Source organism: Polypterus senegalus, chromosome 12, assembly GCF_016835505.1.
Source record: "Polypterus senegalus isolate Bchr_013 chromosome 12, ASM1683550v1, whole genome shotgun sequence".
Taxonomy (NCBI): domain Eukaryota; kingdom Metazoa; phylum Chordata; class Cladistia; order Polypteriformes; family Polypteridae; genus Polypterus; species Polypterus senegalus.
In genome coordinates this window covers 132,611,366-132,628,362 of record NC_053165.1, presented here as the reverse complement: position 1 = coordinate 132,628,362, position 16,997 = coordinate 132,611,366, and the positions used below count along the sequence as shown (strand labels likewise).

The 16,997-nt window shown below is 36.6% G+C and overlaps 1 protein-coding gene across 7 annotated transcripts in view; it reads left to right on the top strand.

Moving 5' to 3' along the window:
* Nucleotides 1-16,997, top strand: part of myo9aa (myosin IXAa) — a 470,016-nt gene that overhangs the window by 427,412 nt on the left and 25,607 nt on the right. For all 7 annotated transcript variants that reach the window (XM_039773456.1, XM_039773459.1, XM_039773460.1 and 4 more), the window contains 7 exons: nucleotides 5,968-6,079; nucleotides 6,364-6,425; nucleotides 7,665-7,857; nucleotides 10,834-10,962; nucleotides 11,048-11,153; nucleotides 11,301-11,432; nucleotides 16,181-16,304. In XM_039773456.1, the coding sequence (XP_039629390.1) occupies nucleotides 5,968-6,079; nucleotides 6,364-6,425; nucleotides 7,665-7,857; nucleotides 10,834-10,962; nucleotides 11,048-11,153; nucleotides 11,301-11,432; nucleotides 16,181-16,304 (858 nt within the window). The remainder of the gene's footprint in view (nucleotides 1-5,967; nucleotides 6,080-6,363; nucleotides 6,426-7,664; nucleotides 7,858-10,833; nucleotides 10,963-11,047; nucleotides 11,154-11,300; nucleotides 11,433-16,180; nucleotides 16,305-16,997) is intronic.

Here is a 16,997-nt window from a genome sequence, read left to right as displayed (position 1 = left end):
GCCCCAAAACAGAACTGAAAGGAAGTTAGCAGATTCAGGTTTCTGGGTGTCCTGGCTGCCAACTGCCTTACGTGGCCTGTCAACACCACCTGCATACTCAAAACGGCTCAGCAAAGGCTCTTTTTCCTCAAAAGGTTAAAGAGGTTTGGGGTGAGAACCAGAATGCTAGTGAACCTTTATCACTGAACAATTGAAAGTATCCTAACCGGATGCATCACACTGTGGTTTAGTAACCTCCTCCCATGCCAGGATCACAGATTCCTCCAACGGACTGTTCATACATCTTATAAAATAATTGAGGCTGAAATTCCACAGCATCATATCATCCACTTGACCATATGTCTGAGGAGAAGTGAATCCATCATCTCTGATATCAGCCACCCAGCTAACCCACCATTTTCATTTCTGCCTATCCGAGCCTCGCTACTCGTTCCACTTGCTTCAGGGATGGTTTCTTCCCACAGTCCATGAGGTCACTGAACTCCCAGTTACCTGGTCTGACCTGCCCTGTACTGTACCCACCTGCTGGTTTATATGTAATTTTAATGTGCTCTCACAGCATATGCGACAATGAAGATCTCTAATCTGATCTAAAAGGTACATTATGCACATGCAAACACACCTGTACAAACCTATTGAGAGAACAATACTGGGCCAAGGGACCCATTCAAGCAAGTCTCGTGGCACAAAACATTTTTCACATACTCCAAAAAGATGTTCTTAGACCAAGGTTATTACAGTTAACGAAAACTAAAATCAAAATTGAAACTATTATTAATAAAAAACATTTTCATAAACTGAAATAATATAATTAACAAAACCAAAATGAAAAACTAAATGAAACTATTTAAAGTAGCTGGAAAGACTAACTGAAATAAAATGATTTTTCTAAAAATAATTTTAGTTTTCATTTTTGAAGGAATATTCTTGCTGTTAATTTTTAACCCTTATAACTTTTAACTCTAAAACTGAAAGTCATCCACCACAAGCCACCCGCACATATTCATCCAATGAACGGCGGCTGGTGAAGGAGGCCGGGTGTTCACACAGCTGAAGGAGACCAGGTGTTCACACAGCATTTGCGGTGACAGAGCAAGTTGAATACGCGCATAAAGTGTGTGAAAGAGAAAGCATTTAACTGTGCTGCCTTTCTTTGTGCTTATTGTATGTCAAGATGTAATTCAAATGCCTGAAACTGCAATGTGCTGATCAACAAAAACTTTTACCGTATGGACAGAAAAATCACGAGTGAGTAACGTTTTAGCTTATTTCTCAGGTGCCTGCTTTTTGTTGACAGTAATTCACCTGCCACTTCGCACATGAAGCATAGAGAAAGTATAGTAATCATGAAAAAATCGACCTCGAGATTTTGATGAATCTTAACGTTTTAGACCTCCCAGAGTTCGAAAATATCATTTTTTGGAAGTGTGTCTGTATGTACACACATGATACTCAAAAACGCAACTAGATAGATGGATGAAATTTGGCATGTGGTCGTTACACCAAAATTGTAGATCTGTATTAACTTTTGGGCCAAATCCATCAACCGGAAGTGGTACTTTACCTGAACACGTACTCAAATTTTTTTTTTTTTAATTCATGCAGCTGCAGAGTCCGATTTATTCAACTTTACTTTTATAAGAATTGTCAAATATATTATTAATTTGATTTGATTTGTTTTTGATGGTTCTTTAATGTACATAATATAATCATTGTCGTGCAGTTTTTTCCTTAAATATCCATCCCAATATCTGAGTATACAAGAAAGTCTAGGGGAGACCACTCCCGATTTTTGAAAATAAAATGGCACTGTTTGAGAGACTGACAAAGTCAGCATATTGTTACTAACGAAACACTTTTGCTTTAAACACATTTTTTAACAACGAAGCGATACAAATCTTGTAAAATTCCTGAGTTGGCAGTGTCTCTACTGAAGTACAGGTAGGTGGGGGAAGAGAGTCTGCCAAGTGATGAAAAGCTAAACATACTAGTGTGTTTTTGTATTTATGCTATATTTATTCATTTATCTTTTTTAGTTAATTTTCATCAATCTTAATACCAGATATTGTGAAAATAATCCAATAGCAGAATTATGTTTTAAAATATCTGTCCCCATTTTTTCAATGTTTCCAATGTTTCAATGTTGAAATCATCATATTCTTTTTGTTGTTAACATCAGCCATATCATACATATTGCATACCAGGGATTTTTCCTGCCTTGCATCCAAACAGGTTTAGATAATGTATATATTGTTCTTAATCTCAGATGTCTCTGTCATTTTGTGCCTGTCCATATTCTTTATTACCTGCTCTTGCTCTGCTCATTATGGGTTTACTGTTCTTATGATGGGCTATTCAAGTCTCACTGGCCCTAACTTTGACACTACATGGTTGTTTTTCTTTGTTTCCCTCAGTACAGCTAGGTGGGGTCTGCACACGGATTCAAGCCTAAGAGCCTTGTTCTTCCTAAGCCCCTGTGATTTTCATGATCACACTAGTCAGAACACAGTAGAATCTCTTTTCTGATTTTTGATATCTTTTCAGGCCTGCAGGTGGCAAAATTCTGTCTATAAGTTGTATGTGTCTGAGATGGAATCGGAGATCAATATGGCTGGTAGAAAATAAAGCCATGTATGGGACATATTTGAATGCAATATTGAAGGCATTCATTATAAGCACATTGTCGTTGGAGCAAGATATGTTGTGTGCTGTAGACATTTAGAGTAAAAAACCCTCACACCTTAAAATTCACCGTTCATTACAAGTTGGCCCATTCTGGGCAATAAAAGGAAAAGGGAAAAAGGGCAAACAGTCAGCACAGATTTGTTCAGCACAAATAACATAGAAAATATTTTAAAAATTATAAAATTGTGTAAAAATTGTTCATATTCAGTACCTGGTTTTGATTATGCTTGTTTTTATCAGACAAAAACAAAACCAAATAATAAACTGTGTTGTGTAGTGTAATAAGCTTCCACTAACATTAAACCCGTATCCAAACCCGATAAGTGTACAGTTCTGTCTCATTGTGACACAAAAACTAAACTCCATAGTAGCTTTTTAACCTTACTATAATTACTAAAACTGAAACTAATATATATAAAAATAGAAATGTCTTTGTAAAATAAGAACTAAAAATACACAATGAAGGAAAACTAAACTGAATTTCCAAGTAAGGTCAGAAAAAATATAGAAATAAAAACTAATATAAAACAGCAAAACTATAATAACCTTGTTCTAGACAAGAAATAGCATTGAGCAAACAGAAAATAAAAAAATATGTATGATGATAATGTTGAGTTTGGTATAAACATTTAGCAATATGTTAAACTATTAAGGTAAGATTATTACTTATTTATTTTTGCACAACAGCACCACATGCCCTGAATGTAGTGAACACTGCAGAAATGGAGTGATGAGTAACAATATGTAACAATAACTATTCCATTTATAAAGCTTTAGAGTTGTTATTAAGAACTAGCTAATTAAAGTAATCACCACATTAGGCATTGGGGAATTAAACCAAAAAAAAGCTAATAAGGAATCTGTTGCTTAAATTCTGGAGTTATGGTTTGGTTTTACATTCTAACTCTTAACACAGAAAGCACCCGAATCATATCTTGTATAGGACAGTCACATCAAATACAAATACCTCATTAAATGATATTTGCATTGAATATTCTTAGGCTGATCTGACACAAATATTGTGAACTTTCTTAAAAATCTAGAGCAGGCATGACTCTAGACATCTAACAATTATAAGTTAATTTCATTTTTGGCTATCATGCATGGGATGGATGCCCAAGCTAGGGAAGCTAGAAGGCATTGTCAGAAGATGGCAGTTATAGGGCATATACTGTATGGTACCAGGCAAAGGATCAGAAAAGCCTGACCATTGACAGGGAGTTTTCCAGAGCACATAAATGGTGTGGATGTTTTATTACCAAACAGTTCAGCCAGTATTTAAGGTTGATAAAAGGGTTTTGGGATTTGTTGTATGGGAAATGGCAAAAGCAACCGATTTTCATGACAAGAGTGCATGTTTAAAGAGAAGAGCAATTTATTAAACTCTGTTCATTTAATAATAACTTTAATGTAACACTGTAAGTGGAGGACCCTTTAGCCTTTTCTTCCCTTAGATAAAAATAATATTAATTGTGAAAGAAAACAAAAGATTATGCTGTAAGGAGTACGAAGAAGCAGCCAGTGCAGTGCAAAATCTCTCTCGCATCATGGTAAACCGTCTTATCAGCAGTTAAAATTCAGTTTATTTGTTTAAAAAGCTCTTTACAGAGTGAAGGCACAAATCAGTAAGTTCATGTTTAAAATAATATTACTAAAGTTATAAATTACATAATGCACACACATACACGTACAAATTAGTTTAAACACAATAAATGTAGATTTCTGCAGGTCTCAGGTCCCCCTTCAGCCTGTCAACATCCAAGGGGAGAATATTGAGGTGGTGTAGACTTATAAATATCTAGGTGTTCACCTTGGTGACAGACTGGACAGGTCTGTGAACACAGATGTCCTCTATAGGGAGGGGCAGAGCAGGCACTTTTTCCTCAGAAGATTCAGATCATTCAACATTCAACATATGTAGCAAAATGCTGTCTTTGTTCTATCAGACAGTCGTTGCCAGTGACCTCTTTTTTGCTGATGTTTGTTGGGGAGACAGTATAGCAAATAGGAACACTTAAGATGCTGGACAAGCTGATGAAGAAGGTTGGCTTGATGCTGGGCAGGACTGTGGACAATTCTGTTACTGAGAATTGTGATGGAAAGGTATATGGGGAAAGAATGAACTGGCTAACCTTGACAATAGCAGTTACCATCTCCACAACATTTTCGCAGTTCAGAAAAATAAACATAGCAGTTGTCATCCATCCATCCATCCATAACAATGGATTAGCATGAAAAGATCCTCACATTTCTTTTATGTTAATGTTATTGTTGAGATATGACCAGTTGACAATCAAAGAGAAGAAAACAAAACAGCTAATGAGATGTCGGACATGGTCACATCCCATAGACCTTGGCCAAATGGCCACCTAACCCTTCCTGGGCAATCAATAGTATTATGGAAATTTGTACTGGGCAGTCTAATAAGATGACTGAAGCATTCCTTCCTTGGATTACAGGGTTCCTAAATAAAAATATACCCCTAACCAATAAAAAGTCAAGCATGGCACATAAGTAGTACATTGGACAAAATCATGATCTTAGTTATCCATTTTGGTAAAGTGTGTCTAAAAAAGATGAGGGCACCTCTGCAAAGGGAGATGACAGTGGATCACTTTTCAGTGCTAGTAGTACTGGGCCCCATTTGTTAATATAATTGTTACATCAGTTTTTTCTTTTCAGTTTACCTAGTAACTGTTTCTTCTATACTTCATGTAAGAGGCTATAAAATAAGTGTATGTTATACAACATAAATTGGAATAGTGTTCAGGCATTTTTTTCAAATTGTGACAAGCAGCCCTGCTATAATTGAGCACAGTAGAATGTTTATATCGGTCTAAGCATTGTCACATGAGAAGGGGGCGGGGCTTCCGCTGTGCTTTTCAACTGGAGATTATTAGAATGTTGCCATTCTGGATACAGTAACAAAGCAAGGAGCACAGAATGTGATGGCATGAATCTTGGCACTGAATGTTCTTAAAGTGCCCTTTACATTTTTTTACAAGTATCAACAGCTATGAATGTGTCAAGAGAATATAGTGGGAAGCAGTAGTAACAATTAAAGGCTGATTAAACACTCCGCATTATTAAATGTGTTAGTACACCAGGCAGTAAAGTGATTGTTATAACTCTTATAACAGACATCATAATTTCCAGGTAATACAATGAAATTTCCTTAATCATGTGAACATGTAGCTAACACAAAATGTGTAAGTGTTGATTGTTGAAGCTGTACTTCAATGCCCAGAACTGTAATGAACTGTAGAACATCTTTAATTGCAGGTGGAAGAGCACAATGGACATATATTTAAGGCTACTCAATATAGCATCCCTACTTACTGTGAATACTGTTCATCACTCATATGGATGATGGATAAAGCTTGTGTATGCAAATGTAAGTCATTATATTTATTTAGAATGTTTATAAATGTGTCTACACCAATGAAAATAAACAACAAAATATGTTTAATGGACAAGGCAGTGAACAGTTGAGTATTATGAATTCTATAGGCCGAAGAAATTGGCTATCTAAAAACCTTTGATGTGTATGTGCAGGCCAGCAGGATAAATAAAAATGTGATTGTTGCTTTTGCTTGTAACCTGTTTAATTATTCATGTGTAATACTGCGAAAGTATTACATAAAGTAACCTTTTTTTTTTTTTTGGCCTTAATTGCAGTATGTCGCTATGCATGTCACAGGAAATGTTGCTTGAAAACAACAACAAAATGCAGTAAGAAGGTGAGAATTGCCTCTTGTTAGATTTCATTGCCATGTTTAGAATCTGCTATATTCCAAAATAAAAACTATACATGAACGCTTAATCTGCATTATAATACTAATCAGCGTAGAATACATTGTGATCCTAAAACCCTCCACTATAGGATAATTTGTTTGAAATATTTGTGTGTAATCATTTTCAGTCATTTTAAAAACAATTGACAGTTTTACGTCCTCTTTATGACAGCCTAATGTGCACAACACTGCTACACGTATGTGTCAGTGCAGAGAGTAGGGCGTTTTTACATCCATTTTAAGAATCTCACTTAATATATTGATTCTAAAAGTGTTTACAACAACAACATTTATTTATATAGCACATTTTCATACAAACAGTAGCTCAAAGTGCTTTACATATTAAAGAATAGAAAAATGAAAGACACAATTATAAAACAAAATAAATCAACATTAACATAGAATAAGAGTAAGGTTCAATGGCCAGGGGGGACAGAAAAAACAAAAAAAAAACTCCAGACGGCTCGAGAAAAAAATAAAATCTGTAGGGATTCCAGACCATGAGACCGCCCAGTCCCCTCTGGGCATTCTACCTAATATAAATGAAACAGTCCTCTTTGGATTTAGGATTCTCACGGAAGGTCTTGATGATGATGGTCACGTAGACTTCTGCCTTTTAATCCGTCCATCATTGTTTGAGCATCATGAAGCTTTGAGTAGGTGGTGGTGGCGCAGGCCACCACCACAAAGAAACCGGAAAAAGAAACAGAAAAGAGAGTAGGGGTCAGTACCGAAGTAGGCTTGCTTGTTGCAGTAGTTCCCAGATTTGATGAAAAAACTAGTGAAATCCTCATGATTTTGATCCTCACTGGAACTGATAACGAAGAATCAGTTAAATATTTCCAAAGCTATTGAAGCATATGTACTATCAATTATCTAATGATCTCTTCCAGAAAGAGATTGAAATAATTTTTTTAAGATTTAATGCATATGGTGAGCTCATTAAAAATTGTTTTTGTAAATTATACCAATGCTAATTCTATACAGGTACATACTTATATTTTGGACACTTCTGTTACTTGGGAGTGTATTGCATCATTACCTCACATTTTGTTTTGGAGTGCAGTATAAATTGGATTTCATACTTTTTTTGAACATCTTGGTTGTTATATGATATAAATGATGAGTAAGTATGATTTTTAAATCTATGGTAATCTTGCAATGCCATTTTTACTTTTGCCACAGTATGACACAGAGCTGTCCTCCAGACAGTTTGGAGTTGATGTCTCCCGACTGACAAATGATGAGAGGACAGTGCCATTGGTAGTGGAGAAGCTCATTAATTACATTGAGATGCATGGATTGTATACTGAGGGCATTTACAGAAAATCTGGATCCACCAATAAAATAAAAGAACTTAAGCAAGGACTTGATTCAGGTAAGCAAGAGTAAAATGCAGTATTTGTGTTTTAAAAATGCATTTTAGTTACAGAATGTGTTTGATTTTTTTTTTTTTTTTTATTTAGAAATTTGGTGACACTGTAGTTAAGATATCCACTATGACCAACAATTATGGCTATCTTGTATATAAACATCTATGCTTGAAAGTGTGTGTGTGTGTGTCTGTCCGGCCCAGGAGTGAGAGAGGTGGAGTCAGGCTAAGGGCTCCACCTCTGGGGATAAGCAAGCGAGGCCAGAATGTCGGCAAAACGAAACCTCCGAAGAAAGTCACTCGCTGTGCCACTAATACAGAAGCGTGGCGAGCACATCAGCAAAACAGTAGCCCTTTTACTTTTCCTCCCGTCGCTAATACACAAGCGAGGCGAGCACGAAGCACGTTGGCAAAACAAAACCTCCTAGGAGAGAGATGCCGAGAGTAATTCCTTTCAATTACCTGACATCTCTACATTTCAATTTTTTTTCTGATGATTTGAATAGTTTCTGGGACCCCAGGCTTTTTACAGCACGGGCTTACACAGCTAGTATGTTATAAAACATTATAAGCCATTTGAACAGGGTGAAAACTATAAAAAAAATGTATTAATAAATCATTATTTTTAATGATATTTTATTAACTGTGCTATTAACAATAATGAATTATTTATAGACCATTAATGTCTGGTTTATAGTTGGATGTGTAAACTAAAGACTGTCCAATAAAAACAGGGTGATTTATTTCCATTAGTGTACCTTATTATTTTGAAATATATGCATATATTTTCATTTCGCATGCAGTTGTTCAGTAAAATGTATTAAACATCATCCTAACATCTTAACTTTCAGATATTTTTTCTAAGTGTTTCAGAAGTATTGCATGTAAATTTTAATTATGTTAAATAATATACAGTATTACTATTATGCTATGTGATATGGCAACTATTTATTTAATAAGTTCTCAGTAACTGTCTGCCTTTCCATCAGACTGCATATGGTTTCACTAACCATTCTGGTCTTTCTAGCAGATTAAGAAAGTAATCAGCTCCCTTCAATTTCTGTGCACTTTATTGTGCTGCAGGTTTAATTTTAAATAGATAAATTTGCTATTCTTTCCCCATCAATCTACACTCAGTAACCCATAATGACAAAGTGAAAACATTTTTTTCAGAAATGTTTGTAAATTGTATTAAAAAATCAAAATCTGAACTTTCTCATTTCTGTAAGTATGCAGATCCTTTGCTGTGGCACTCCAAACTGTGGTCAGGCACGTCTTGCTTGCTTTAATTCTCCTTGAGATGTGTCTAAACTTGATTGGAGTTCACCAGTGCCAAATTCTATTGATTGGACATCATTTAGGATCCAAGCAACTCTGTATATACCTTAGCGAGGTATAGAATAGGGCAAAAGGATTAAAACATTTTTAAAGCGTTGAGTGTTCCTAGAAGTATGTTGGCATTAATTGTGAAACTGATATACCGTAATTTGGAACTACCACATCTCTACTTTGAGCTGGATGTCCGACCAAACCCACTAACCAGGCAAAGAACAGTCTTGGTCAGGGTATTGACCCAAAAACCAGTGGTCACTTAAATAGAGCTTCAGAAGTCTTCTGCTAAGATGGGATAATCTGTCGAAAAGAAGCCCACCTCTGCAGCACTCCATCAGTCTGCCGTTTTTGGTTGTGTAGCTGGCTTCCTACTTGGAGTTTGCCTGATGGCATTTAAAGGATTCTGAGAGGACGAGGAAGAAGATCCTCTGGTCTGATGAGACAAACGTCGAGCTATTTGGGCAGAACTATGGTGAAGCATGGTGGTGGCTGCATCATGCTTTTGGAATGTTTCTCAGTGGTAGGGATAGAGAGACTGGTCAGAACTGAAGGAAGGATGAATAAAGACACTGAGTGTAGATTGATGGCCAAAAGTGGCAAATTCATCCATTGAAAATTGAATCCACGGCACAATAAAGGATAGGTCTGAATCCACTGTATGTGACAATTTTACAACTTGCATTCTTTCAGTCATATGCACTGAATAAGGAAAAACATAACATATAAAATTAACAATGAAAACCTAATTCTTCAAACTTTGTATTCATTTTATTTCATGTTTATATGACGGCATTCAGAATAAAAAGCCAGCCACCACCCGTAGACTGAACTGGAAAAGTAGGATCATCTCCGTATCATGTCAGGGTCTGCTTAGACTGTCTGCTTTTTTTCCTCCTTTATAGATGCACTAATATTTTAATACAGGTGACCTAAATATTTTTAATTTCATGTCATTCTTTTTAGGTATTTTCTGTCAAACAGCAGCCACTTAAGATGGGGACTAATTGTGGGACATAGTAACTTGACTGTTTAAAATTGGGGTGGTAATAAAAAGGAAATCAGAAACATGACAATTTTATTTTGCTTGAATGAAAAGGTCGTAGCATTGAACAGCAGTCAGGAATGACAGGTTTAAGAGTGAATAGGACAGACTCAGTGCAGAATGATACTTTTAGGGCAATGGAGAAGCATTCAGAAAAAAGTTTTGCGTAGATCAAAGTGCAGTATGATAGAAAAAGGAAAAAAAATATTTTGTCATGGGGGTCTGACTATAAGTTTTACTGATGAAAAATCAACCTAAAATTATGAAATGGCTGACTGTGGAAGTGGAGTGCAAAAACAGATGAATAAAGTACTGCAGCTGTGCATAGCGCATCCAGAGAAACGTGACGCTAAAATTAGTGTTGCTAAAACAAACGACCCTTCTTTGACAATCGAATGTCTGCTTTTGCATTTAATAAATTCAAATTATATGGCGACATTCAATCTGACAGCTGTGGTTCTAAATGTATCATTTACTGAATTTCTCTTTACTTTCCTGTTAACATTATATGTTTGAATTTCTTTTCTCAAGCATTACAACTGCAATTTCTTTTTTTGCAGTTTCCTTTAGGAAATTAATTTCTAAATTAAACTTTTTTTTTCTATCAGATATCTATAGCACAAACCTAGATGACTACAATATCCATGTTATTGCCAGCGTATTTAAGCAGTGGCTACGAGATTTGCCAAATCCACTAATGACATTTGAACTTTATGAAGAATTTGTTAGAGCAATGGGTATGTACCAGCCACGTAAGGTTATGCCTTCTCCTTTCTGTTACTCTTCTGAATGACAAGTAACTTCAATCCTTTAACATGACAGGGCTTCAGGATAAGAAGGAGGTTGTTCGAGGTGTGTATTCTGTGATTGATCAGCTATCCCGAACTCATTTAAACACACTTGAGAGGCTTATTTTCCATCTTGTAAGGTATGTCAAAGCAAAGCCAGTGCCCGTTTCAGGCATAGTCAAAGATCTGTTGCTTTTTCAGGACATAAATGCCATGTGGTGTTAATCATTATCTCATAGAGTAATTGTGATTGATGTAGTAGGAAATATTCACATTTTTTATCACAGAATTGCATTTCAAGAAGAAACCAACAGGATGTCTGCAAATGCTCTTGCAATTGTCTTTGCTCCTTGCATTCTCCGCTGCCCAGACACCATTGATCCACTGCAAAGTGTTCAAGACATTGGAAAAACAACAGCGTAAGTTTCTCATGTCTATCGCGTCTGTCTTTTTCTCAGTATATATGTGGCATTTTTTCTTTATTATTTAAATTGTTTTTGCTCTGGTACATTTATTGGATTAAAGAAGGAAAACATTCATAATCTGTTAATTACAAATGTTTAGTTCTGAAAACCTTTGTTTCCAATTCAAGCAGGTCAGGCTGTATCTGAAGCTTTTTGTAGCCTAAGGTTAATACGAGAAGAACATTAGTGATGCACTTACCTTCTGCAGGAAAATTACAAGTCATGTTAAACAACTACCATATTCACACCTAGAGGACATACGGGTCAAAATGAAAGTGGTGCCTAAACATCTACAGCAAGACATACATACAAGTTGGAACAATATGCATTATGTGGTCGAGAGTCTCGTAGCTTGGAAGAAATCTCATTAGAATCTTCAGTGATGGCTGTTTCACAGTGGCCAATGAGGAGTCTTGACGTTTTACAACAACATCTTTTATTTATATAGCACATTTTCATACAAAAAGTAGATCAAAGTGCTTTACATAATGAAGAATAGAAAAATAAAAGACACAGTAAGAAAAATAAAATAAGTCAACATAGAATAAAAGTAAGGTCCGATGGCCAGGGTGGACAGAAAAAACATAAAAAACTCCAGACGGCTGGAGAAAAAAATAAAATCTGTAGGGATTCCAGACCATTAGACTGCCCAGTCCCCTCTGGGCAGTCCCTTTTTTAGTCCCTTTTTAAGTCCCTTTGGAGGAGCTAACAAGAGAAATGAGCTCTAGTTTAATGTAACTAAATGTTTCCTCACTCAAGAAAACAAGGTGGACCAGAGAGGTTAAGACCAAGAAGAGCAGCCTCATTGCTGCTTTAAGAAAACTGTGACAAAAAAAATAGGCAAGAAGAAGATAGGCACCCATGTGAAAAGGAACTTTATTAGCTAAAATGAAATTGCTCTCTGAAGTGAAGTTTCAGTGCACAGCACAGCATGGCTACGTCTTCCCCATCCCATGATACTTTTCAGGTGGTTTTAGTTTAGAGTATCGCAATAGCCATAATAACAGTAATGGAGCAATTTGATTCAACTGGGAGGAGTTGTGGTAGTGCAAGGAACTTTCTGGGTAGTCACTGATGCCCTGGTGTCTCCTTGTTTCATAATTGACTACATGGTATAACAATGTGAAGCATACCAGAGATGCCAGAAGAAATGTTGCAGTGCCAAATCACAAAACAAAAATGAAAAAGGATAATGCCCTTGGCACTCAGATTACAATGGCTTTTAGAAGCACAAAAAAGTGTATAGCACTTCAGCGGGAGCTCACAGTTGAGGTCCAGGTCCAAAATGAACGCTTCCTCCCAAGAACACAGCCTTCTCCTGGGAAAGAGAAGGGAAGGGAACAGAAACAGTTAATGGCATCACCCCCTCTCATCCCAAGGTGGTATCACTTACCTTCTCTGAGCCTGAAAGTTGGTCCCCAGGTGTACATGCTTGGTAAGAGGTAATCATAATATTAGCAGTAGAAGACTCCATACCCAAACATCCAGTTTGTGAACTTTGGGTTTTTTGGGTTTTTTTTCCCTTCTTCTCCCATTTTTCTTTCTGTCCCACACACTAGTGTTTGGTTTTGTTGAGAATTAGTGTGGCCTAAATATCAGCAACAAAGTATACTGTGTATTAACACATAACCTAAATAATATGTTACTCTTTCGAACTCAACAATTATATTCATGTTTTAGCCAAACAGACGGGTTGCAAAGATTTCCCAGGATCCCTTGCATTGTGCCATGGTATAAAAAATACATAGTTTTTCATTTTTTGAATTTGAGTTAAATCGTGTCATTATTAGCTTTAAGAAGCTATTGTGAAAGGCTGAAAATATCATTGTACTTTGTAAAAGAATGAGTACCACGATTGATGAGACTCCTCACACATATGAGCCACATACAAGGTCAGCAATCAAATGTGAAATCTTTTGATAATAGTAATGCCGATAGCTTTGTCGTTGCAACGTTGGTGGGTTCTGGGAAACAGCAGTGCATTTGCCCATAGACTCTAGACCACCATTTCATCCCCTCCACTTCCACAAATCCAGTAGACATAAATGTGACTGCCCTGCCCTGCCCTACACTGCCTAAAGTTACCACAGAATGAATCCTCTAGGATATGAATGACTGCATGTCGCCTTTCTAGCTCAAGCATTGAATGGGCTGTCTTGTATGCGCAGTTTTAAAATGGGTGAAAGAATTAAATGTGGAATCTAGTACTTGAATTATAGCAAATTAGAAAGTATTGGTGCTGACACCTCTACTTTTCTCTTTTCACTTTTCCTGTGCAGTTCCTAGTTGGTGGACCGAGCTGCCCACCTCCATCTGAACTGCTGGGACAATTGAAAAACCAACTATTGTGTGAATATCATCTAATCGATTGGGGTCGACCTTGTTCTGTGATCTTTTGTGCTGTTGGTTGGTTTGTTGTTACACTACGTTTAATTGCTTTATCGATTGCAAATCTATGTTTGTAAATGTATTAGTTATTACATCTTTTCACTTGAGGCAGTCAGCTTTTATTACCTATCCTAGTATACCTGCTGAACAAACGGGCCCTAGCCTAGTGTTACTCAGTTATGTTTACCTCTTTTGGAAGTCGCTTTGGATAAAATCATCTGCCAAGCAAATAAATGTAAATGTTATAGTGCTACTGATCCAAATTATAACGGATATAATTTGGGCATGTGCGCCTTGCAGGGGGCTAGTATGTTCTGTGTGTATTAACAAAATGAAGGCATAAGATTAAAAGAGTGAATAGAAACTTTTCCAACTAGATGTGAGGGGGGAAAAAGGATGACACAACTTCTAAAATGTTTTTTAAATTAATTCGATTAGATTAGATTAACTTTATTAATATCATATTGAAATTCAGTTGCATACAGCAGCAGAAACAAAAAAAAACAAGAATACAGACTCACAGGACAGATAATACAGCCAATCAATTTATAAATGAATAAAAAAATACATTACTAAATGTATATTTTGCAGATATTTCAAAATTAACTTAACGAGTGTATTAGGAGGAAGCATTGAATTGCGTGATAGTAGTGGGCAGAAAAGACCCTCAGAGGAATGAGCTTGTGGCTAAAATTGCTTCAAGAGAGCGCCTTCATGATGGCATGTAATTGTGCCACCATCCTCTCTTCTACAACAGCTTCCAGTGTGTCCAGAGTTCATCCTGTGATGGAGCCGGCTTTCCTGGGCACTTTGTTCAGGGATTGTGATTCTTTTGAGCTCAGGGCACTTGCCCAGGAGACCACAGGCAGAACAGCACACTGGCTACTATAGACTGGTAACGGCTTGCTGCATACATCAAAATGTAAATGTGTATTTAACAGAAATAAAAATAACATCAGGCTTGGCACCACTACTGGCATCAAGCATTTAAAACAACGAAATACAGGAAAAAGCAGTAGATTTTTGATATATGCAGGAAAAATTAAACACCCCAATAACATTCTTCTCCCCAAACAACCCACCATTAATGACTTGACTACAGAAATAATATCAAACTGTTGAAACCAAGATAAAAGGTAAAGAGAAAGTCATCCAACCTCCATAACCCCACCCAATATTTTGGAAAAATTGTTACCCAAATTAGTGACATTCATCACTAATCAATTCTCAAAATTCGACTGTAATAGTTCAGTTTCCAGTTTTGTCATTAGCTATCGCACTATTGTGTTATTAGGAGTAAAAACATCTTGTCAAGTAGTTTTTCCAGTTATCTTAGTTGCCTCAACAATATTTACCTCTGATCCTGGAGATTTTTAATAATTAATCATGTGCTACTGCATTGTAATGTTCAATTCCTTATCTGAATATATACAAGGTGATAGGAGCGCCCAAGTTTAAGATTATGCTGCATATACTTTATATACAGTATGGCAGAGCAGTGGGCAGCACTGCTGCTTCATAGATTAGCATCAAGGGCTTGAATCCTGTGCCCAGGTTTTTTCCATGTGTGTGTCCAGTTGCACGTTATTGCTGTGTTGATTTTCGTCCCAGGTCTGTTAGGTTCATTGACAAGTCTGGATTGGCTCAATGGGTGTATAGGTGAATGGAAATTATAATGAACTGGTGCCCTGTCCAGGGCTGGTCCATGCCATGCACCCAGAGCTGCTGAAATATTGTGAAACGCCTTGTAATTGTGAATTAGATCAAGCGGGTTTGAGAATGATGTTATTTTAAACCTTTGTTGTAGAAGTCATTGATATAAAATAACTAGTGGGCTGTGCCCCTATTCACTTCATTCGCCCACCCCACAACCCCCATCCCCGGGGGTGTGCTTCACGCTAGCCACTTCGCGCCTCTGCCGCTCACATTGTTGGGGAGAGGGGCACTAAACGCACACTAAGGAGATACAGACTGATCAGCTGCTGGCTTACTGCTAGCTGCTACCGAGCTGCGTGATCTGCATGTCACACTGTGCGACGATCATGTAAAAAGCCTGTATAGCAGCCATCCTTTTGTCTCACTTCCTTGTCTTTTGGGACATTAAAGTGTCTCCATTAAATTGTTTGCAAGTAGGGCATGACGTGCAAAAAGTCTTGCAGGACTTCAAAGTGTCTCTCCGAGATGATCACATCTCAACCCAAGATTTTTTTATAAAATAGATAGATTTCATCTTTGCTTGGGAACAAAAACTGGAAATGTGTGTATGAATAGGAGATTTGACATGGCTGATTTATCTCCCATCCACTATTTTTCAGGTGTGTTGAGCTGATCATTGGAGAACAGATGAACAAATACAAAGCCAGACTGAAGGACATCAACAGCTTAGAGTTTGCAGAGAACAAGGCCAAGAGCAGACTCTCTTTGATCCGAAGATCAATGGTAAGTTGTTCATCACCTGACACTTATTCACAAACTATATTTACCAGACTTTAGAGATTCGTTCCACCATTATTATAGTATACATGTTTCAACATTTTTACAAAAACAAAGTGCTATAAATGATCAAAGTTGTGTTATTTTGCAAAACTTTTTTTTGTTTTGTTTTGTTTTAGTGCATGACTTTCTTTAGTTATACATTTGATTTAGTTGTTTATTGAGAGTTAGAAAGTCATTGTATAAAAGTTATTTCTGGCCTTTTATTTTTATTTCAATCATGTAAACATGTGGTTCCCACATGTCTTAATATTTACAAAGAAAGCATAAATACATGCACTAGTAAAGTTAGAATAGAAAATAAAAGATTTCTGCTAAAATATAAATAGCTATTCATTATTGATTTTAGGTTAAAATGTTACTGCGTGAGAGCAAAGGCTGGTGTTTGAGAACTTGTGATTTAAAAAAGAAAATGTAATTTGTTTGGCATGCACTCCATTCTGAATTGAAGTATTTTAGTTTAACTGATTATTTCAGTAATTTGGTTCTGTGTCTCCCATAGCCTTTTACTTACTATCTTCTGTATGTAGAGTGTAGAGGCCAACTTCTGCTTTTTCACTGTATCCAGCTGAGTTTGCCTTACCCTCTTAATACTGAAAAAAGTTAGGAAATGAGATAATTCACTGAGCCGTGAATTAT